Genomic DNA, 23,412 nt, shown 5'->3' on the forward strand with positions numbered 1-23,412 from the left:
CGCTAGAGGCAGTGTTCATAACATTCCCCACCACTGGGAATGCCTCAACCCTTTAACCACCTTGCCAAAGAAAACTTCTAAAGTCTAGTCGCACCAAAGTTAACGCGCCAGCCCTCGGCTACACAACCAAGCTCCGCTGCCATCGAGCTAGGTTTACGCTGTAAGCAATAAAATAACTCTCCCTTATTTACACAAATGCGCAAAGGGGTAAAAAAAGGGCATCTCAATGAGCGCATCTAAGATGAATTGGGCTGCTACCTTTTTTGTTGCAATTGAGATGTGCTCGCCCATTTACTATGTCCACCCTTGCAGTGTAAAATGCTGAATTCGACTCCTTGCATATATGACATGGTATCAGATTGCTCATCAATTATGCATGTAAACTGACGCAGTAGTACACATTAGATTAACATGTAACATGGCACAGATCCTTACTGTTTGCACATGTAGCTTGGTACTAGTTTTCTTAGTTGCACCTGTAGCTTGTCACTGGATTCTTCATGAGTGCATCTGTACCTTAAAGGCAGATTTTTCTTTATTACCTAGACACAATATATGTTAGGAGATTTGGAATAAATTCATTCAATTTGGCAGGGATTTGGAAATAGGTATGCACCATTAGGAATATGGGGTACCTATAGGAACTTATGTTGTAGATGTTAATGCTTTTAGGGAGTTTTTTCTAGTCAGCAACTTTGTTGTATTGTGGAAAGCCAAGTGGTACTCGCCAGAAGGTTAAGAAGAGGTCAGGCTTCCAGAAAGGGCCAGGAAATAAGGAGGAACATTATGTAGATTGTATTGTATAGTTGCACACCTATACAGAAAAGATATTATGGTGGCATGCTCACAGAACATAACCTCTTTGTTTATTACAAAGAGGAGCGTGTTCCATCTGGCGGCTTCTTCTTTCCATGAAGATTTTAGATATTGTTTCTTCAATTTGGAATATAGGGGAAAAGCTCTGATGAGGAGATTGGGGTCACTAGTCGTCTTCCCGCAACCCCTTTTTCCACTCCCGTTTCACCCTCCCCTTTTACTGTTTGAGAGGGGTCATTTGTCACCCCAACCATTTCACAGGGGGAGGGGTACTCGCTTCACCCAAAATCCTTTACTTCAGAAATGGTTCTGCCGTAAACTGACCCGATCCCACAGCGAGATCATGTTATTAACTAGATTCTCTATTTGAAAGTATTTGTTATGCATTTCATTTTGATGCCGCTGACAGTAATATCACCATTAATAAATATTTAGCAATGTATTTCTTCTATTCTATTTATTTAATACTTTCTCCCAAAGCACAGAACATATTTAACAAATAAAAAATGATCACATGAGCATGATGTAAACATTCTAAACAAAATTATTATTGGGAGACAATACAAAAGCTTACTAATCATACAAATGATTAGAGAAAGCAGTACAAAATCAGTTGTATTTCATTATTTAATTTATTGCGCCCATGCAGGAGAAGCACTAAAGAGTAGTTAACAAGGGGAAGAAGATGGAAAGGAATAGATAGAGTGAAGGAAGAGCGATGGAAAGGGAGAATGAAAGACAAGATGCTCAATTCAAGCGCCCAACACGTAAAGCTGATTGGGATTTTTGGTTTTAGAATTCAAGGTTGAATCATTGTCATTTTAGTTTCCTTTGGAATAGTACATTATTTGTTTAATCCCTGATGGTGGGTGGAAAGTATTCAAGAGTTTCCGGGCTTGGTAGAACAATTGCGATCTTCAAAACGATGCTTGCGAAATTTATTCCCATTGAATAGTAGAGTTAGACAGTCTGGGCTGAGTTAAATGGGTGTATCTCTTGATTTTGTTTTATAAGTAGATTGGTACAATCTTGCACAGGGCTTTTAGGTTAATGGTGCGGATTTGAAATTTGACCCTAGAATCGACTGTTCAGGGCTTTCAAAGCAGGTTTCGCATGGTCAGAGGGTTTGATGTTGACAATCAGTGTTGGCTCTGTAGTGTGGATGCATTTGTGGCTTTGATATGTGGGTAGATTGTGCCGTTGGAGTGACTTGGTATGCTTTTATATTAAATATATCTCGATCTAGCACATGGAGGCGTCCACATTAAAGAGTTTTCCCGGGAGAATGTAAAACGTGATTACCATATAGGTAATCAGAAAAGATGAGTAAAAAGGAGTCAGGCCACTGATACCATTAAATACATACAAGTTACAGAAGATAGAACTGAATGGGAACATGAAATGGAAGCCAAGCCAAACAATGGAAATTTGACTGGGAGATTGTGATGTGCAGAAAAATGGATCAAATAGAAGAATCTGAAAACTGCAAGAACATAGATGGGTCAACCAACTAGCAGAAAGAAGAGAAATATAGGTGGGACGATCAAGTATGAGGGAGAAGAACAAGTTACTACCAACTGGTAACGTTCTTTTGACTGGATGTTCCTCCAATCCGTTACATGTCCAAGATGTGGAATACGTTGGATGACAAAATCCATTCGAATAAACGTTTATGTGGCGTGTGAGATAAATAGGTTGCCATCTCTGCATATTACTATTAGAAGAGACAGGTGCGTGAAACAGGCGCGATCTGAGTAGTTTGATGGGTTAAAGATAACACACATATTTCAGACGTAGGATGACATTGGAGGTGGAATGATGGCGGGAAAGAAAATGGTTTCAGGAGCTAAAGAGACCTGTGTCTGAGGGACAGAAAAGAATAAGGGCGCAATTACACGTTTGGCGGTATCAACTGCACAAGACTACCAAACTGAATTAATGTTACCACAATCATGCTGTTGATTGGGATTTGGATGGAATGATTCAGAGCCCAACGACATGCTATGCAGTTAGCAGAATCCATGGAGCTGCAGCAGCTTATTGAATACGTGAACATGTACCAGGTTGTTCATGCTGAAGGGAGGACGCGTTAGAGAGCACTGGCAGTCCTTGAGGAGAGTAAGTTGTGAGTGCAAATGCAGGATAACTTTCATACCTGTCACAGAGTGAACAAAGTTTGTAGAACGTCAGATATATGCACACTGCACAATCATGTCTCCTCGAGGAGAAATACAAGATGGTTTTGGCAAGTTATGTACGTTTAGGGTCTGTTGCCCACGATCTATATACATCGTGGGCACAGAAGGTTATAAACGAACAGCCGAGGGGCTCTGAGGCAAAGCACACCCCACACGAGAGTGCACAGGGGCTGACAGGCACAACCTTGAGCGCAGCCCATATTCGGACGATGCCGAAGGTGGGACACCAAAGGAGGTTTCATGGGTGATACCTCCCAAGTACACGTAAATGCTGACAATGCGGGAGGGGATGGGCGAGAGGATTCAGCGGGTAAAACCCCCAGAAATGGCGAGTCTCCCACCCATTGAAAATAGTCAAACCCTGCCAAGAGTGGAAGATGGAATGAAAGATAACCTATGCCAAAGAAGGTGAAGGATTAGGGGAGGGAACAAAGTCTCACATACCCACAGAGGCAGTTGTTGTCTAGATTAGAAAGGAGATTGAACAGGAAATGCTGTAGCGAACTGAGCCTAAGCTCCTAATAGCACTTGAACCTGAGAGATACTGAGACCCTGAGAATATTCAAAGCCAAGGGGTGCTGAGAACCTGACTGCACTTGAACCCAAGACATTCTAGGAATGTGACTGCACTTGAACCTGATCGGTTCTAAAAACCTGCAAGCACTTAAACCTGATAGGTGCTGAGAACCTGAGAGGTTCTGCATCCTGAGAGCACGTGACCCTGAGAGATGCTAAGAAGTTAACATAATTTGAACACTGGAAGGAACAACCAGAAAGGTACTTGAACCCTGAAAGCTGCTAAGAAGGCGTAACCACTTTAGCATTAAGTGGTTGTAAAAAACAGATTTACAAAATATTCGAAGCAAAACCACATGTTGGGATTTATGGAGATCCAGTGGAAACATGGAAAAGACTCTATTATCCAGTAAAGTCCAAAAAGTACAGATCGAGACCTTCTGCCAGCTTCACCATTCCTTTTCCTTCTAGGCCTCTTGGCATTCTGCATTTTTCAGGTGCCAGAAGCCTAGCTGAGGATGGGGCCGCTACAATGGCTTCTTCTTTCTCAGTGGTCCTAATTCAGACCTGCTTCGAATCACAACTCCTGTTGCACACAGTCTATTACGGTGGGCTAGTTGGGACAACATGAAGGTAGAGGAGCGTTTTGGCACCCGTGGAAGGAGGCTATGATAGTCACAGTTGCTTCCCTTAAATGCTATGGGGGACCATCTTGGTGTCTCGCAGTGTGCAGAGATCACGTTGCACATCAGCCTTCTAGAGCTGCAAACAATCAGGCTAGGCCAGGGGAACATCCTTTCCTCCATTTAGGGAGAAGTGTCCCAATCCTGACAGACAAAAAAGTGGCCATGCATAACCTCAAGAAGAGAGGGGGTGTGGGGCCTCTGCCCCTGTGCAGGGAAGTGATACACCTTTTTTCCTGTCAGCAGCCAAGCTCGTCATTAAGGAGAATGTGGTGGCAGACGCCCTAAGCAGCCAAGGCTCAGTCTCCCATGAGTGGGAGTTGCGCCAGGAGGTTTTTGCTCTCCCTCATTCTTGTTCATTGAGACTCTTGATTCTCCCAAATAATTTCAGATGGTCATTGTCTAGAATAGCAAGGGAGTTAAAGATATTGTTGATAAAACCACCTTATCAGTTTTTCTATAGCAAGAAGGTTAACTTGAAGTTGATGCCCTCAATTGTTTAGCTTCACCTGAGACTGAAGATAGCCATTCCCATCTTTTGCCCACCTCCCCACTGTTAAAGGAAGTGGAAAGATTCCACTGACATCACCCTAAAAGGGTCCATATCTTAAAATTTCAGGAAGGACGGCCAACATTTCTGGCAGTTGCTTGAGCCGGGAAGGACTCTGCAGTCTCCAAAGAGACCTTATCATGATGGATAATTCTCTGCATCTTGGAGCACAACAAATTGTCCATTAAGGGCATACCTAGAGACCGTAAGGCCTACTCTACCTGGTGAGGGAGGAGTAGTAGCCATCTCAGTTTACATTGGTGGTCCCAGACTTAAACATCTGTCAGGCGGCTACCTGGGCATCTGCTATACTTTCTGATAGCCTTAATGCCTGGACTCAATGGCCTCTCGTGATGCTTTGGAAGAGCAGTCGTGCAGTATTATTTTGTTGGAATATGCTTTTGCTTGCTCCATTAGAGGAATGAAATACCTACCTGCGGTGTATGTGCTTTCTGATGGATTCTCTTCCCACGGAATCCTCATTGCCCTCCTGAACTACTCCACATCGAGAGAACTTTCTGGCGCTTCAGGAGAAGGTGCATGTGCCTTTTGGGGCTTTCATTACAGTGCCTCAGCTGCTGAGCAGGAGCTAAAAGGTGAAACTGGGGTTATGGGCATTGTGTGCCCTATTTATGAGCTGAACGCTGTCACTTCTGAAGTTAAGGAGAGGACCGTCAAGGAAAGTTGGCGGCACACTGCTGGTGCAAGTTCTTAGGTACCAGTTGTAGCTGCATATGATATATTTAAGATGAGGAATATGTCAGATAAGAATTGATCAGAAAGAACATGTAATAAATGTGTTATTCTCTGTCTGTTTAGTTATTTCCTTGGCAACAAATCGACCACAGGGTATAATGACCTAATCAAAGAGTAACATTCTTCTGCTTGTGTTGTTTCTATTGAATGTCTGCCTTAGGCTAACAACAAAAGCAGTGACAAATTTTGAGTATGACGCATGCCCTTGCTTCCACATGTGAGGATGAAATATGGAGCATACCTGATTTACACATTTACATATTTCCTGTAAGGAAATATCTACTAGCAGTTACTATTGCAAAGACCATTTACACGTATGGTGTCAGTGACTGTAATGGCTGCTGTAAAGATGATTACTCTTAACACACCAGATTTAGGAAATCAGTAACGCAAAGTCATATTGATAATATTTTGGTGAATTTGGAAGCATGGTGTAGCATCTCCTTAGTAATTGAATACTTGGACAGGGATCGGGAATCCCTTACTAGAAGTATTAAAAATATAAGGCATCAGTCCTGCTGATCCTTCCAATATCTCTGGGATGCCCACATGCCACTGTACAAAATGTAAGCTGGTCTATAATAAGTAGGAATTCTACTCTCCCAAACTTTTATAATGACATAACACCTTTCTTTGAGGACTACTCCTTGCAAACATGTCATCTGAAGTCTTTACAATTTTAAGAAACTTTAGCTGCAATACGTTTACCTGATTTTATCAAAAACACAATGGCTACAAATACTATTTACAGACAGTCTGGTAAATGGTATTAAAAACACTGTAAGCTTATAAAGTAAAGGTTATGAGAAGAACTAACAACAACTAAAGACCCGAGCAGGATCGCTGAAAAAAGGTGGTTTTATAAAAGGATAGTAGATCAAAAAAAGAAACAAAATATACTCACTTTATAGCAAGCTTTAGAAAATGCAGTAAAAACTGACAATCAAAAGGAATTCTGGTATATTATGACAAGAGGATCAAATCCAGATGCAATCCGAAGGAGTAATAATGTAAGTGAATCTAATTGATTTGAGAGTTTCAAAAACCTATACAGCGCTGATCGAATTAATGAGAACACAAAGGATGATCCCCCTGAACCTCTATCTTGCTGCCAGGTACCTGCCCTACCGGTTCAGAACACCAGGACCTCTACCTTGACTAAAGTATGTGAGGCTATTTTAGCCCTGCGTTACAATAAGGCTCCTGGACCAGACCATCTACCAGCAGATCTATTTAATAATTATCTTATTATATGGGCTCCATGTCAGCAAATACCTTTTAATGAAATTGTGGCACGCAATCCATTTCCGCATCAGGGTGACCTTATCGTACCAATTTACAAAAAGGTTGACTGCAATAAATCAACAAATCGCTGCCCAATCTCTTTATTAGACTCATTGGCTAAAATGTATTCCCAAACCATCCTGGCAAGGCTCGAGACCTGCTGTGAGATCAATCATGTAATATCTGATGCTCAGGCAGGTTTTAGGAAAGTCTGGTCAACTGTTGCGCAAATTGAGAAAAAGCGCATTAACTTTAACAAGAAAGGGAGAGGTTGTAAACAATTTCTCAAAACAGGATGGGGAAAAGCCATCTCACATGCCCCCGAGATTTACAGACCCCAATCGGTTCCTGGTGCAACCTATGGAGGTGAGATATGAGGTTTAAGTCTCCAAATATGTTACAGATAAGTGAGAATAACATTTTAAAGAGATTACTGGGCTTAGCCGATAATTCTGCAAATTACCTAAAATTTGGTAAAAAGGCCATTTGTGATACTATTGGGCTGAACCCCCTTTTATATTGGCTGAAATTATGCAGCACACCCGAGCTGAAGTTATTTTGTGACACTCTAGCCGATGTTCTTGAACATTAGGGTTCTATGAACCTCAAACGGCTGAGCTATGTCAACAATATGTTCATTAAACTGGGATTGCCAAATGTATGGGATGAGACCAGTAAAATAGGGAAGAATTATAAAACAATTTTACTTACAGCATTTGGTGATTGGGCACTCAATTTACAGTTAGATATATGTGGTCAGCAGACGGTATCTCATGGCAAAAATGTCCTTTACTTTTGAAAAATACCTGGACTTTCCGGAGAAGAAGCATGTGAAATCACTGTACACTAAAATGCATTTTAGAATTCTCCCCTTCGCTGCTTACTTGGCTCAGTGTGGAGAAAATCGGTTGCTGTTATGTCCTCGTGGGCACATCAAATATTTTTTATTTTTATGCAAAGAGTACGAATTAAATGGCTACAACCAATTGTGGTCAACCAAGAACGTAGAAAGATGGAAAATGCACTAACTGATCATACAGGTAGTTTACTTTAAGCAGTTTTGACATTTTTAAAGCATGCGTTGATTATCAGATGACCTTTTTTTTATCTAGTATGTAATGAATGATTGGTAGAAGTCATATTTAAGTTTGCTTAGTGGTTTTATATATTTGAACAGAAATCTTAGTTTTATTTAATTTTGTTGAAAGAAATGTTTCTTTCTACTTGCACAGTCTATGTATCTGTTATTGCGTTATAGCGACACAATCTTACGATGATTGACTGTTTCGATGTAATGTATGTTATATAGAATGATTTTGCTTTTATGGCTACATCTGAAAATAAATTAAATTTGATTGCTAGATTGATTGACGTTCTTCTGCTAATTGAAGAGAGCAACTGTGGGAAGAGCATAGGCAGAAAAGAAGAGGCAGATCAGAAGGAGAATGTGCTTTCCTTCACTGTGGCTTGTACTTCAGAAGAAATTTTGGGCGCAACAGAGTGAGGGAGGGAAAGTCTATTGAAGAAGATTTGAATAATTTAGTGCTTTCAAGCCATAGGGTGAATCAAGGGAGCTAGAGATCACAGAGGAGGAAATAGCATATATACACTTAGGCTAAGAGGAGTAATGTGCGTCCACGATCGTTTATCTTGTGGTGACATCAGATTCAGTTTGAAGAGGAATGTATCGCAATGGGAACTGGCAAGGCACAATTACACCAAAGTCGATGCCTAGAAATTGAACTATTTAAATATGCATTTACACGCTGTACATCATACGTTGTCTATATCATATGCCACTTCTACATTGAAAGATAAAGGAACTCAGTTGGATTTGCCACATCTAATGTTTTTTGCTTTTGGCTTTACAGGGACTGAAAGGCGAGCAGGGGGAGAGGGGGTCTGCTGGCTTCCCTGGGGCTCGAGGCCCTGGTGGGCAAAAGGTAAGAGTGTTTGCCTAACGATAGATGACCCTGCTTGCAATTGTGCAATCACAAATCATAATACAGCCATTGTAAACATATCTGGGTATGTTTTGTAGTCATACAATGTCTTGAGTAACACTGCATGCCCACACAATATAGTGTGAAACACGGCAGCCCTAATGGTAATAAGGTCATGCATAGCATCTGCAAACATGTGAAGTTCCTGAAGTGCACTATTCATTCTGATGAGCTTCCAGTTATGCTGCTGATCCTGCGGTTGTGGAATAACTAGATGACATCTGCTTAATGTTTTGCCAGGTGAAATTGAATTGCTGTGCAATCAAAAATAGTCCTAACAATTCTATGGCGTGTAGATTTTTAAATACCTACTAAGCACCTAGGCAGATTATTGGGCACTAATAACACATAAACAAACTAACTGTTGAAGGCGGGCGTCCCCAGATAGCACGATCCTCCCCACAATGAGAGACAATAATGGACTCTCCCAAGATGGGAATAAGGCTAAGACAAAGTGCGGGTGAGCTTAGTGGGAGTTTATATAAATCAGAATAGGGCATGCAAAGGACTCTGCAAACTCTGAGAGCGCTCTGTCTGACAATAGCAAAGACAGGCGTATATATTTACAACATGCGTCATAAGAACCTACACACTATAGGGGGCACAAGTTCGTGAGGATTGGGTGGCGACGACTAACTATAGGTGCATCTGTGATGTGGTTGGTGGACGTCACTGGTTACCCACGTGGGCCGGGCCGGGCAGGTCAGCTGGGCTCATCCGGGCGGTGTTGTTGTGCCAGCCGTGACCAGTGTCAGTGATGAACGTCTTTCTTGGCTTTCTGCCCTAAGGCCACGCACACCGCATTCATTCAACATTGCAATATTATCTTCCCCGGTAAATCTTCCAATAGGTTACTCTACAGGTTAATGCAACACAGGAGGAATGCACCCAGAGTGGGGTCTTTTGGTGATACATCAATACATGGTTACCATTGTCCCGTTGACCGGGTATCATAGGTCGCGAGGTTGGGTCTCAGGGCAAGGGACGAGCTGTCCAAGTTATCATGTCCTGTTAGAAGTCATTATAAATGTGTCCCTACAGTGTTGCTATAATATTGGGTGTCCTAATTTTAGAGGGGCCATTAACCTGGGGTGAGCTGGTGGGTCGTGGAGCCTAAGAAAGGGCGCCTTCGGGCCTGCGTTTATGGCCAGGGTTTACTGCTGGGTTGTAAATAATTCAGGTGGCTGGCCGCGGCCCTGGGAGCTGCAGGGGAACGTGAATGTTTGAAGCGGCTCCAGCCGAATTGGGGGAGGTGAAGCAGAGCAGCACAGACCCCTACTTTCCGTCTGGCAGGCTTCAATGGGAGGAAGGGGGAATGGCCTTGGATATGCCCACAATGGTATTTTCCTCGTGCGTTGCAGATTATGTGGAAGAGACATAAACATTCATATAATGTACAATACTCATTGAGTCTTTTCAAAGCTTATGTTTTCTACATTGTTAGTGCCTTTTACATGGCCATTTCAAATGCGTTACCTATACCCATTTTGCAATTGATAACTATATGTTAAGTATTTAACAACCACAACATTTTGTTACATTACTATACATGCGCGGTAAGCGAGGTAGTAGTAAGGTTGGTGGAGCACGCAGGAACAACTGGCCAATGAGACTGATGGCAGCGACACATGGTGAGCGTGGACATACATATTGTGCATTTTCGTGTACCATTTACATGAGCTCCCAATGGGGTTGAATTTGTCTTCCTTTGCACTCTAGCAGCATTAGTTCAGTTATGGCATGGGACCTTGGGGTGCATTTTTCTCGGCGAAACATATAGCATGAAAACCCCGGGACACTTTTACCATTTGCACATAGCTACGGGGATGTGGGTACTTCAACCAGAATGTCATATAAACGCACATTCTGCCATCGTCATGGAGGTTACATGTTTTGGTCAAAAAGATCATGGAGAGAAGAGTTTCGTCACAGGTAGTTTGCTCATTAGTATTTGGGGGCTCTGCTTTTGTCGGGGGACCATTTTACAGTTCTTTTTCCACCCCAGCCCTGCTGGCCGGGTCATACTGAGAACAGTGATACACTGCGGAAGGTGAAATGTTACAGTGTTTGCATCTAGCACTAGCTCATGCCCGTCTGTTCGTGGGAACGGGCTCTCAGCGGATCTGCCAGGGAGCTGCGGCCACAGGGACAAGTGAGACTCTCCAGGGGTGGGCGCCGCGCTGTGGTGCACAGGGCTCATGCCATTTTGATTTCACAAAATAGTTTCCACAGCCTAGCTAAATACAGCATGTTTGGTCAATGTCTTCGGCCAGTGGTCCACCCGCCGCCTGGGCCCTGGTGGCAGGGGGAACCCCTGACGAGCCATGGACTTCACAAGGGGGAGAGGCTGCAGGGGAGGGGGGTCTCTTGGACCAATCCTCCCATACATTTCCTCCCTTTCGTTACTTATGTAACGAATACTGTAACTCCTTCAACCTCTTGCATTCTTCTTCTTCAGCTACAGCCTCATCCCATGCAGGGGTGCCTTTTATGGGCATCCATGCCCTACACACTCCTCGCAGGCTTTATCCCCTTCTAGCATACTCGTCCGGGGTGCAGGTCAGATATATACAACCTTCATCCTCATCCAAATCCATCCACACCTCCTCATACCATTCAAGTACATGGGGCATATGTTGTATCGTAGCGCGAGCGTTGCCCATTGTCACCATCATCATTGCACCGTTTGGTACTGCGTTTGCACAACATCGAAGGCCCACCTAGCACATACAAAAAATAAAAAGGAGGAACACTACTGTCGGCATCAAAAATTTAACAGTCATTCCCAGCCATGATGGGACCCAGGAGAAGATGTTGTCGAACCATGTGCTGGCTTCTGCTCCACCTTCCATTTTCATTCTTTCTCCTAGGTTATGTACGGCTTCGATCAGGTGTGATAAGGAACCATTATCTGCGTCTTCGGAAGGTACGAAAGTGAAGCAGGCACTTCCAATTTTTCACCAAACACCTCCGTCCATCGCTGTTAACAGGTCCATACCTATTTTGCATGGTCATTAGTCGCAGTGCTCGCAGTTCCACTTTTATTACATTGAATCCTTCTTCAGTGTCGTTCGCCAGCTGGATCAGCTCCCAGCGTGTAATTTGGAGCCATTTTGCATTTGCTCGTGCCTGGATGCTAGGGATGAGTGAGGCAAAGAAAGTCTCTGCAGAGCTGAATAATCAATATCTGTCCGGGATCTGTGCCAGTAGCTCTGATGATGCTTTTGATATGTAGTTTGATGATCGTCTGTTTCGTGACAGCATCTCCCCCTTGTCACCGGAAGACAGGACATATACTTGTGACTCTGCAGTTGGCTGGGCCTCATTCTGCTGTGGGGTCTCTTGCTCCCATCAATATGGCTTTCCGGTATCACCATTAGTGCGGAATGTAGGGTGGCCAATGAGCAGCTGCCACTCCAGGATTGTGGGAGGTGCAGGTATGCCTGGTTGCCACATACCCAATAAGTGTCCATGAGGGCCGCTGTTCCTTTTCTCATATCCGGGATGGTGAGGGTCTTGTTGCAATTTTTGTTTACCCCCATGATAGCTTTCCCGTCTCCCTTGAAAGACAGTTCATAGTTTATTTCTTTCTGTAGCTTGAAGGGCTTTTCAATGGCCGTCACCCAAGTCAATTTTGAGATGTGCTCCTTCCGTACTGGTGTGCATGTTTTCTCTATCCACTGCAGTTTCTCTGGTGCCACACCTCGCAGCGCTTCAGCTTTGCACATTATTTCTTCATCTTTCCACTTATTTTCTGAAAATAATGTCCCTTGTATTATAAAGAATGGTTCTTCCAAACATATCACTCCTTCCGCTTTCGGATAACAGGTCTTCTCATTCTGCAGCATTTTAAAAGTTACCTTGTGTGCCTGGAAGGTGTTCTTAATTCTGCACAACGTGAGATGAAGGAGACATTGGGCATCGACAATAGGCAACTCTTTTGGCAGCAATACTTTGGGTGTACCTGAAGCATGGGGAATGAGGGAGCAGACATAACAGCTCTCACTCATGTCTGCATACCATTTATTTGTCTGGTGGGGGTGTCGTGGGTCTTCCATCTTGTCGAGTCCCAACCCGTAATACTCGTCGTATTTTCTCCTTCCCGCCTCCCTTTTCCTCCTATTATTTCTAAGATATCTCCCAGCTTCATGGGCGAGGAGCAGTGTAGGTCCCCCTTCCTCCCCCCCCTTTCCCCATTCATTGTATAATGCTTTGTATCTCACTGTCATCTCTTCATTCTCTTTCTTTATACTATCAAGCAGTGTGTTTTCTGTTGTGTGGGTGGGCACGCTGGTGGGGGTGTTGTACAGCCATGATATAACAGAAGGGTTGCGATCATTTAAACTGTGGGCATTGTAATTAGATGCTTTTGGCGGGGAAGTTGTGCTGTTTCGCATTTTTTCCTGCAGTCTTTCATTTGGCGAGGTAGCAACATTGGGCGGTGTCGTGTAATATCCCCATACAAGTTTAGATCCGTCCCACACCAAAAAATCACCTTCTTTAGTATTTACAGTTGTGGTTTGATTTGTTACATTAATCCCGTTATTCGCTCCCCCCTCATTCATCTCGATAGAGATGAACGCTATAAACCAATAAGTAACCAAGCCAAACAGTATTGTAAAAAATAATATAATGCATACAGACAACCCACACTCATACGAATATCTACATCTTTCAGCTAACACTTCTCTATATCTAACCAATCTATTCGTTGCAGGCTGTCCGTTTGTTGCCATGGTAGTTCCTGTTTGAGATATAAAAGTGCATTAAGTGCGTGTATGTAAACATTTTTGTTGGCACTGTATGTACCAGGCGGTCGTAAAAGGGAGATGGGATGGGGGGGCCTGGGGTGAATTCACAGAGAAGGGAGCAGACAATATATATATTTTTGACACCGTTATTTTCACTTAAACACATTTTTTTTTCATTTATCTTGATCAATAACCTGTTTTACAATTCTTCCGTTAACCGTTTTATCTATCAGTTACACTCTTCCATTCATTTGTTCACGTTCGCTCATCATTTTCATTACTTTTGTTTGCTGTTGTCTGTGCCTCCCTATCCACCTCTTCCTGTACACTATTATATGCCTTTCGCACATCTGTCAAATGTATCCAGTATTTGAGCCCCTTTACTTTTACAGCTGTAGGGGTACAAAATACCACTTCGTACGGCCCATGGAACCTTGGGGCATTCCACCGGCGCACAAAGCTCCGGACATAAATGAACTCTCCTGGCATTAATTGTACCTGTGTTTCAGGTTCCGCAAGGGACACTGTTGTGTTCCCTTCTTCCCTTGTGAATGGTGGTGAGAGCTGCCTTGAGATTGCACGCGCTGCCCTAGTTAGCTTCTTCAGGTATTCTGTGAATTCATCTCCCAATATGGTGGCGCTTCTGTGTGCATCTGAGTGTTGGCGTAGTGGGGAATGTGCTGTGTGCATCCGTCTCCCTGTCACAATTTTGTGCGGGGACAGATGGTGATCCTTGCTCGGCTGATTCCTCAGCTCAAACAGTGAAAGGGTAAGCAGTAGATCCAGTTTTTCTTCAACGAAAAACACAATTTAGACAATCTCCCTTTTAACAGACCGTTCATCTTTTCGACAACGCCGTTACTTTGAGGATGATAAATCGAGCACAGTTTATGCTTTATTCCCAATAACGCGGTCACTTCTTTGAAAAGCTCGTTCACAAAATGAGTGCCGTTGTCTGAGCGAATTACATTGCAAATTCCCCAGCGCAGGAACACTTCCCTTACTAAGAACTTTGCAGCGCTCTTAGCATCAGGTCGCGCACATGGACCCACTTCCACCCACCTAGAAAATGGACATACAACCACTATCATGTAGCGTGCCCCATTACACCTCTCCCCCATGTCTGCATAATCAATGTGCAGTTCTCTGAAGGGCCCTGTTGGTTTTGGAATTGTCCCCCTGAGTGTCCGTAGCGTCATCCCAGAGTTATATATTTGGCACGTTGTGCACTCCATTGTCAATCTAGATATGTGTTCCTGGAGACATGGCACAAACCAGTCTTCCTGTATCTCTGCTGCAATGTGTTGTTTAGTGTTATGCGCTGGAAAGTGTAATTGCTGAAATGCTATCTCTAACAGTTTGATGGGCACTACTACTTTTCCTGAGTTATTTTGGCGCCATAATAAGTCTGTTGCTGATTGGCTGCACCCCCTTTTTTCCCACACCATCTTTTCATCACAACTGGCCCCTTCCTGCAGCTCTAGTATTTGTGATATGGGCATGGCATTGTATCCTTCTGGGAGCTCTTCGTTCGTCTTGTGCTGCAATAGGTACTCGCCTGTTCCATGTCTTTCAAAATACAAAGCCTCCTTGGCAGCAGCGTCTGCTGTCGCGTTCCCCAAAGATACAACGTTGGTGTTGGACGTATGTGCTTGGCACTTCACTATTGCTACCACTGTTGGATCTTTTAGGGCCTCAATCAATTCCTTCAGCAGTTCAGCATGTTGCACTGGGGTCCCATCTGCCCTTCGAAACCCTCTCCGCCCCCACCGGGCTAGACCTCCGTGTACTGTCGTCGTCATGTAGGCTGAATCTGTATATATTGTTACTGCACATCCTTTAGCTGCATGTAATGCTTCTATTAGGGCGATAAGTTCTGCTGCTTGGGCTGAGAAATGGGACGGAAGGCGATACTGTACTAGTACTTCATACTCACCTTCTTCTAGCCTCACTACTGCTAGTCCCACATGTTTCTTTCCTGTATCCATGTCAATTGACGCTGACACATCCACAAAGTACACCTCCCCCTCGCTCAGGGCATTTTCACACACCACCGTGCACTCCCCCATTTCTCCTGTGTATGTTGCACAATTGTGTTCTTGCATGTCCTCTAGTGTGCATGGTTCTGTGATGAATGTTGCCGGGTTTACTGTCCTGCACCTTACCACATGAATATTGGCGCTGGACAATATTATCTCATAGGCAGTTGCTCGCTGTGTGGTCAGTGTGCTTTTTGATCTTTCAAGTATTGCAAATAATGAGTCTTCCAAGAACAATGTGACAGGGCACCCCATTACTATTGTGGCACTTTTCTCAATGGCGAACGCGGCGGCGGCGAGAGACTGCTCGCACGCGAAGGCGCCTTGCTTCACTGCATCTAATGTGCCACTATAGTAAGCCAATGGTTTGTGTCCTAGGGAAGTCTTTTGTGTCAGTACAGCTGTCATAAGAGTTCCCTTACAATGTGAGAACAGGTAAAATTTGCGCTCATAATCAGGATTGGCGAGTACTGGAGCACTCGAGATCAGCTCTTTTAGCGACCCAAACGAGTCACTCATTTCTTTTCACCACTCTATTCTCCTGTTCTCTTGCTGGGCCTCTTTGAGTGCTTACAGTAATGGCCTGGTGTAGGCTGCATAATCTAGTATCCATGCTCTACAATAGTTACACATTCCCAAGAATTTCTGCATCTCCTTCACTGTGGTTGGTTCTCTCACTGACCTTATTGCTTCTACTCTGTCAGGTATTATTCTTTTCCCGTCTTTTGATATCAGCTGTCCCAGGTACAGCACTTCTGACTGACAGTATTGTAGCTTCCCCTTGTCCACCTTGTACCCTTTATTCGCCAGCAGCGTTAAGAGTGTTACTGAGTCTCTCCTGCACGTCTCTTCACTCTGTACGCAGACGAGCAAATCGTCTACGTACTGAATGATCGTGCTTTCAACTGATAAATTACCCAGATCTTCGTGTAGTATGTGGTTGAATATGCTTGGACTTTCACAGTACCCCTGAGGTAGCCTGCAATGCTCGTATCTCTTCCCCCCTAATGTGAATGCTGTCAAGTATCTGCTTTCTTCTGCCAAGGGGATGGAGAAGAATGCATTTTTCAAATCAACCACTGTGAAATGTGATGCCGTTTTTGGGATGCTGCATCGTATGGATGCAGGGTTCGGGACCAAGGGAACTCTGTTTGTATGACGTCATTTAGGGGCCGTAAATCTTGGATCATCCTCCAAGCCCCTCCCTTTGCTTTTTTGATCGATTTTGGTAGATACAGGTGTTACATGGGGAGTTTGAGGGCACTATTATCCCCTGTGCTAGCAATGCATTTATTGTCTCTTTTATCCCTTCCTCAGCTTCGCGGGACAATGGGTATGGTTTGAGTTTTATTACCACTGGTGTCACTCCATGCAACAGACCTACATCATGGGGGCCTATTGTCCACAAATTGCTTGGCACCAGTCGCATGTCATCATCAAAAAAGGACGGTGGCGTTCCCACCACTGCCATCAACTGGACGGGTACTTGTCTTGTCTGAATCAAAATGTCACAGGGCATTGCTATTTCCAGTATTATCTCTCCATCACCATCCGCATCAGAAAAGAGATCCTCATCAGATAAGTCTCGTAGGACAATATCAGCATTGATGCACAGTACAGTGCGCCATTCACACCCATCTATGTCCATCCCAATTACTGCAATCCTTTTTGCTGATACCTGTACAGCATGCAGGTCTAAGGATACCACTGACCCTGGTGCTATGTCTGGGCATACTATTGGGCGGAAGATAAATTCTGCGGGTATTCTCCACACCAACTTTTTTAGCTCGGGAACTACTTGGGCCAGTGTTTTTAAACCTATGATGAACATTCTTTCGTCCACTGGCATGCTGCGTATTTCCGGTGCCGTTGTCCGAGCCTATACCACCAGCATTACGCGTAATGGGCATATTCCTGGGGTTGAGCACACTATCCCTCTTTCTGTAAATGATATTGTCATGTTAACCTTGCTAAGAAGGTCCCTTCCGAGCAGGTTTATTGCCGATTGTTCATAATACATTAAGGGTGTCTTTACCGTTTTACCCCCCACTGTCACATCCAACCCCTGCGTCTCTAACTTCCGGTTTGATAACGGAAACCGGCCCTCACGGATACATGATTTCTCGGCTCCCGAATCCACCATGAATATGAACTACTTGTCTCCTATCTGCGCCCCTACCAATGGTTCCTCCACTGCATCGTAGGTGGTAGATAGAACAGGACACGCAAGTGTTCTCTGTGGGCTGCCCTATGCTGGTTGTCTCGTTGTCCCCCCCTGGCTAAAGACGCTTCCTGAAACAACTGACACATCACTATAGGGGGCTGGGGCTGGTGCTCCATTGGCATTCGTTGCGAAAGGGTTGCCTGGGGTGTAATGCATAGTATTGTTGTTTTGTGGGTGATTCTGTGTTCTGTAATGATGCGCTTGCCTTTGCTCTATGTACCCCTGTTCTTGTTCCCTCTGTTGTCGCCCCATTGGAAGGCCATATGGGCTTCCCGGGTAAGGGTTGCCATAGTGTTCTATCTCTGGAAATCCGTTGTTTGATCTATTCCTGCACTCTTTGGAAAAGTGCCCCCACCTCCAGCAGTTCCAACAGCTTCCCTGCGCACGTCTGGGACCTTGCCATCCATTTCCTCCATTTCCCCCATACCCTTGTCCACCCCCTCTTTGACCCCTGTACTCCCCTCGTCCCCCTCAAGGGGCCCAATCTTGCCACTGCGGACCTCCACTCTGCTCCTGCTCGTTCCACTGTCGTTGCCCTGCTCCTGCCCAATTCGTTGCCATCCTCCCCTGTATTGCTACCAGCCCCTCCTCCTCCTCTTCTCCCTCCCTGCTGTGTCAGAGCATGGCTACTGCTGCAGCGACCTTCACCAGTTTTGTTTGTACTAACTTTGCCTCGTCTGCCAATCTTTTTTGTGCTATCTCCTTTTCCCTCTCTTTTATTCGTTTACAATGGTGAACTATTATGCTCTGTATTTCGGGCCACACTTTTGCTTCAATGCCTGCAATTTTGTCAAGTGCCTTTTGTACCTCTTTAGGGAGCCCTCTCTTTATTATAAAGTAAAATAATGATGTTGATTGATACCAGGGTGTGCCTGTTTCCGTTCTCCACATCTCCTGGACCTGAAAAATGTAATTCATAGCATCTTCCCCATCATTTATCGTACATTGCATGACTGACTGCAAATCTGGGTTTCTGGGAATGTCTCTCTTAATGCATCCCACACCCTTGCCCGTACTGTGTTAAAAGAGGCACCATCATGGCGATCGCAGTATAACGTTACTCCCGGGAAGCCAGCCTTTAGCCATACTCTGTCAGCCTGATCCCCAACTGCTGATACTAGCAGACTTTTCACATCACCTATTACTAGAGGTACCCCGGCTGTGTGTTTCTCAAATGCATATATCCACTTGCTTGCCCCTCCTGATAGTGGTGGTAATAGCTTTAACAGATTGGCCTTATCCATCTGAGCCCAGGGTATGTAATTTGGCCTCCCTCCTCCCCTGTGTATTAGTGGGAGTTGTAACTTCCCCTTTGTTGTCTTATCTGTACCCACCTTCATTCCGTTCTTTCGTAGTGGCGCCATTTTCCCCAACCTATTCCTTAGTCGTCCTGTCCACTCTTCTTCCATGGTTCTCCCTGAACATGCGCCATCCAACCCCTCACTTCCTCCTCCCATTGCCATGCTTAAGCTTTCACTTTCTTCTAAGTCCTCTTCTATATCACACAATAGCTCCTCTCTACCTCCTGTGGTCCTTATCTCACCGTCAGTAGGCTCCTCCCTCTCCTCCAGTTCAATTATTCGGACTGGTTCTTCTTGTATCCTAAACAATATCTCCCCCTTCTTCCACCCTTCCTCAATGGTCTTATCATGACTCTGTGCTCTTGATGTGAGTTCTGACCTAGCAGCATTAGTCGCAGTTTGTTCACATATGCATTTTATCCTCGAGAGCTCGTCTTTTGCTACAGAGAGCCTGGACTCTAGGTCTTCTGTTAGTTTCTCTATGTTCACTATTGGTGTACTTACCTGGTCACGCTCTCTATGACTCTCATACGGTGGGGGTGCTGTTGGCCCTCGAGTCGTAGTGACTGTTGTTGGGGGTACATATGTTGGGTCACTGTATCCTTCTGCGGGCACTGGCTTATTTAGTATTGGGTACAACCTAGTTACCTCTACTGGTGACTCCCCTTCTGGCGACACCTTGTCGTCTTTTGGTATCAGCAATGGGTTGTCAGTGGTAGATGGCAGATCAGTACCTAACTCCCTTTTCTTGGGTGGTGGTACTTCTTCAAACAATCTCCATAGGTCTAATATTTCTCTCCTATTATGTAACTGCTTCCCCTTGTATTTTAAAAAAATGCATGTAGCTACCATATCTAGGACACTCTTGTCAAACGATCCCCCTTCTGGCCATATTTGGGGTAGCCCTTCCCCCTTTAGCTCTGTAATCCACTGATCGTGATATTTCTTAATGCGTTCAGCATACCCAGGTAGATTCTTACAAATATGGGCTAATGGTGTTTCTGCCCCCATAGTTCGTGGTTGCTCGATACGGATGTATATCTATATATATATATATATATCTTTATATAGATGTATCACCAGATTTATCTAAGTGTTTGTGTATCACTGCGTGTGGGGACCTGCGTGTGTTTCCGCCACCTGAACAATATAAGAATGGCTGCGCACCGCCTCTATTCTGTATACTTTTAGGGGGCACATACAAAAGCAAAACCACCCTTCGCACACCACCAATATCTTCAGCAAATTTATCCAAAAAAAAAAAGGATAACCTAAGTAGAAATACAAGTTTATATCAAAACTACAAGACAAATTCATATCAGATTAAGAAAGAAAGGGACAGCTAGCAAGGGAGGAAAGGGATTACAAATTGAGCTGTGAATAGAGTGTTGCCTATGGGTGTGTACGCATCACATGTGCCAGAACATATTTGTTACGATGGATGTGTAAAGATGGTCATAAGTGCATAATTATGGTGTGGCGGGCAGCCTTCCGGAGCCGGCGCACCGTGCGTATCCCTTTTCGACCGGAGATTTTCTTGCAAAAGGGGAAGGTAGGGATATGTATGTTAAGGAAAAATAATCATCACGCTGTCGGGGTCACCACTGAAGGCAGGCGTCCCCAGATAGCACAATCCTCCCCACAATGAGAGACAATAATGGACTCTCCCAAGATTGGAATAAGGCTAAGACAAAGTGCGGGTGAGCTTAATGGGAGTTTATATAAATCAGAATAGGGCATGCAAAGGACTCTGCAAACTCCGAGAGCGCTCTGTCTGACAATAGCAAAGACAGGCGTATATATTTACAACATGCACCATAAGAACCTACACACTATAGGGGGCACAAGTTCGTGAGGATTGGGTGGCGACGACTAACTATAGGTGCAGCTGTGATGTGCTTGGTGGACGTCACTGGTTACCCACATGGGCCGGGCCGGGCAGGTCAGCTGGGCTCATCCAGGCGGTGTTGTTGTGCCAGCCGTGACCAGTGTCAGTGATGAACGTCTTTCTTGGCTTTCTGCCCTAATGCCACGCACACCGCATTCATTCAACATTGCAATATTATCTTCCCCGGTAATTCTTCCAATCGGTTACTCTACAGGTAAATGCAACACAGGAGGAATGCACCCAGAGTGGCGTCTTTTGGTGATACATCAATACATGGTTATCATCGTCCTGTTGACCGGGTATCATAGGTCGCGAGGTTGGGTCTCAGGGCAAGGGACGAGCTGTCCAAGTTATCATGTCCGGTTAGAAGTCATTATAAATGTGTCCCTACAGTGTTGCTATAATATTGGGTGTTCTAATTTTACAGGGGCCATTAACCTGGGGTGAGCTGGTGGGTCGTGGAGCCTAAGAAAGGGCGCCTTCGGGCCTGCGTTTATGGCCGGGGTTTACTGCTGGGTTGTAAATAATTCAGGTGGCTGGCTGCAGCCCTGGGAGCTGCAGGGGAACGTGAATGTTTGAAGCAGCTCCAGCCGAATTGGGGGAGGTGAAGCAGAGCAGCACAGGCCCCTGCTTTCCGTCTGGCAGGCTTCAATGGGGAGGAAAGGGGAATGGCCTTGGATATGCCCACAATGGTATTTTCCTCATGTGTTGCAGATTATGTGGAAGAGACATAAACATTCATATAATGTACAATACTCATTGAGTCTTTTCAAAGCTTATGTTTTCTACATTGTTAGTGCCTTTTACATGGCCATTTCAAATGCGTTACCTATACCCATTTTGCAATTGAAAACTATATGTTAAGTATTTAACAACCACAACATTTTGTTACATTTCTATACATGCACGGTAAGCGAGGTAGTAGTAAGGTTGGTGGAGCACGCACGAACAACTGGCCAATGAGACTGATGGCAGCGACAAATGGTGAGCTTGGACATACATATTGTGCATTTTCGTGCACCATTTACATGAGCTCCCAATGGGGTTGAATTTGTCTTGATTTGGGTGCTTCAACCAGAATGTCATATAAACACACATTCTGCCATCGTCATGGAGGTTACATACCAAGAACGGGAGCTTTAAACTGGTAGTGGGTACAAAGTTGAAATGGCTAAGTGAACAATCGAGATGAATTATAAACATAGAATGCCGACAATAACGAATAACAGATTTACACTAGAGAAACTTGTCACACAAAAGGACACTATTTATAGAGCTGTAAAATGGAATATTCGCAGGGTCTGAGGGGAGCAATGATGTTGGATGACAATATGTGTGTCGGGAAGGTGTCTTTTTAAGGTTTTAAAACCCTGCAAAGTAGAAATATTCTTGGGAGTACAGGTGGAAGGCGGCCAGCAACTACATCGATGGGTTTATTATTAATATTATAACTGTTCTTTTATAACACGCTTAATACCAACGAGTGGTTTCTAAGCACGGGATTTTGACTCGAACCTGTGTTGCTCTGCGTTGTCTTGCTTCCAAGACGAACGTGTTGCCTCTGAGCTATCCTTCATCCCCTTTAAAGAGGAGACATTTGAGAATCGATCACTAGTATATAGACAGCCACCCTGAATGCAGACGGTGAATGGAGGGAGGTGAGCATCTCAGGGCGGCGTCATGAATGGGGCGCAATGGCATAGATCATTTGTTGCATGAAGAGAAAAGCCCACCCTCAGTGCCACAGGGAAAGAACCTGGTGTTCTGGCTACATCTTATCTGTGTTCAGAGCTGTATTTGGCAGCTTGGATTTAGAGTTGAGCCAACGGCATGATCAACCCTAGCTGCATCCACAGCGGGAGTGGAGCTAAATTAGAATGACGGCAACCATAAAACAGATGAAATGCCATAACTGGAAGGATGTCCCTGATGCATTCCAACTTCCTAGGATGGATTCCCAAGGGTAATGTTAGGGCGATGGGTCAACATTTGTGGTGGACTTTAACCTCTAAGTAGAATCGGCAGGAGCAGTGCTGTCGGGAGCTGGAAGGGGAGGCAGCCAAAGGCTAGGCCAGGGTATCTCAGTGTTCAAAATGGGTTACAAATCTAGCCCATACAAACGGATTTGGGGCTCCTTTTATTGTGCAAATGAACTATTGAGAAAGTGACCAAGTAGCAAATGTACAGAAGCTGTACCAACCTGTTAAACCTCTTTAGGGAACCTCTTGCAAAACCTCTCTTCCAGGAAGAGCTTCCAATAGGCTGTGCCTTGGTTGAATAAGTGGAAGGACACACCCAGGACCTCAAATCCTTCAGACGCACGTGAAATACAAATTGTATGGTCCTGGGACTATTTCGAACTGAAAGTCTACCCCAAACAATGCTCTCTATGAGAACCATGTC

The 23,412-nt window shown here is 44.5% G+C and overlaps 1 protein-coding gene across 1 annotated transcript in view; it reads left to right on the forward strand.

Moving 5' to 3' along the window:
- Positions 1-23,412, forward strand: part of COL7A1 (collagen type VII alpha 1 chain) — a 782,081-nt gene that overhangs the window by 687,050 nt on the left and 71,619 nt on the right. The window contains exon 108 of the mRNA XM_069646196.1: positions 8,675-8,746. Within this exon, the coding sequence (XP_069502297.1) occupies positions 8,675-8,746 (72 nt within the window). The remainder of the gene's footprint in view (positions 1-8,674; positions 8,747-23,412) is intronic.

Source organism: Ambystoma mexicanum, chromosome 2p, assembly GCF_040938575.1.
Source record: "Ambystoma mexicanum isolate Mex_15411 chromosome 2p, UKY_AmexF1_1, whole genome shotgun sequence".
In the NCBI taxonomy this organism is placed as follows: Eukaryota; Metazoa; Chordata; class Amphibia; order Caudata; family Ambystomatidae; genus Ambystoma; species Ambystoma mexicanum.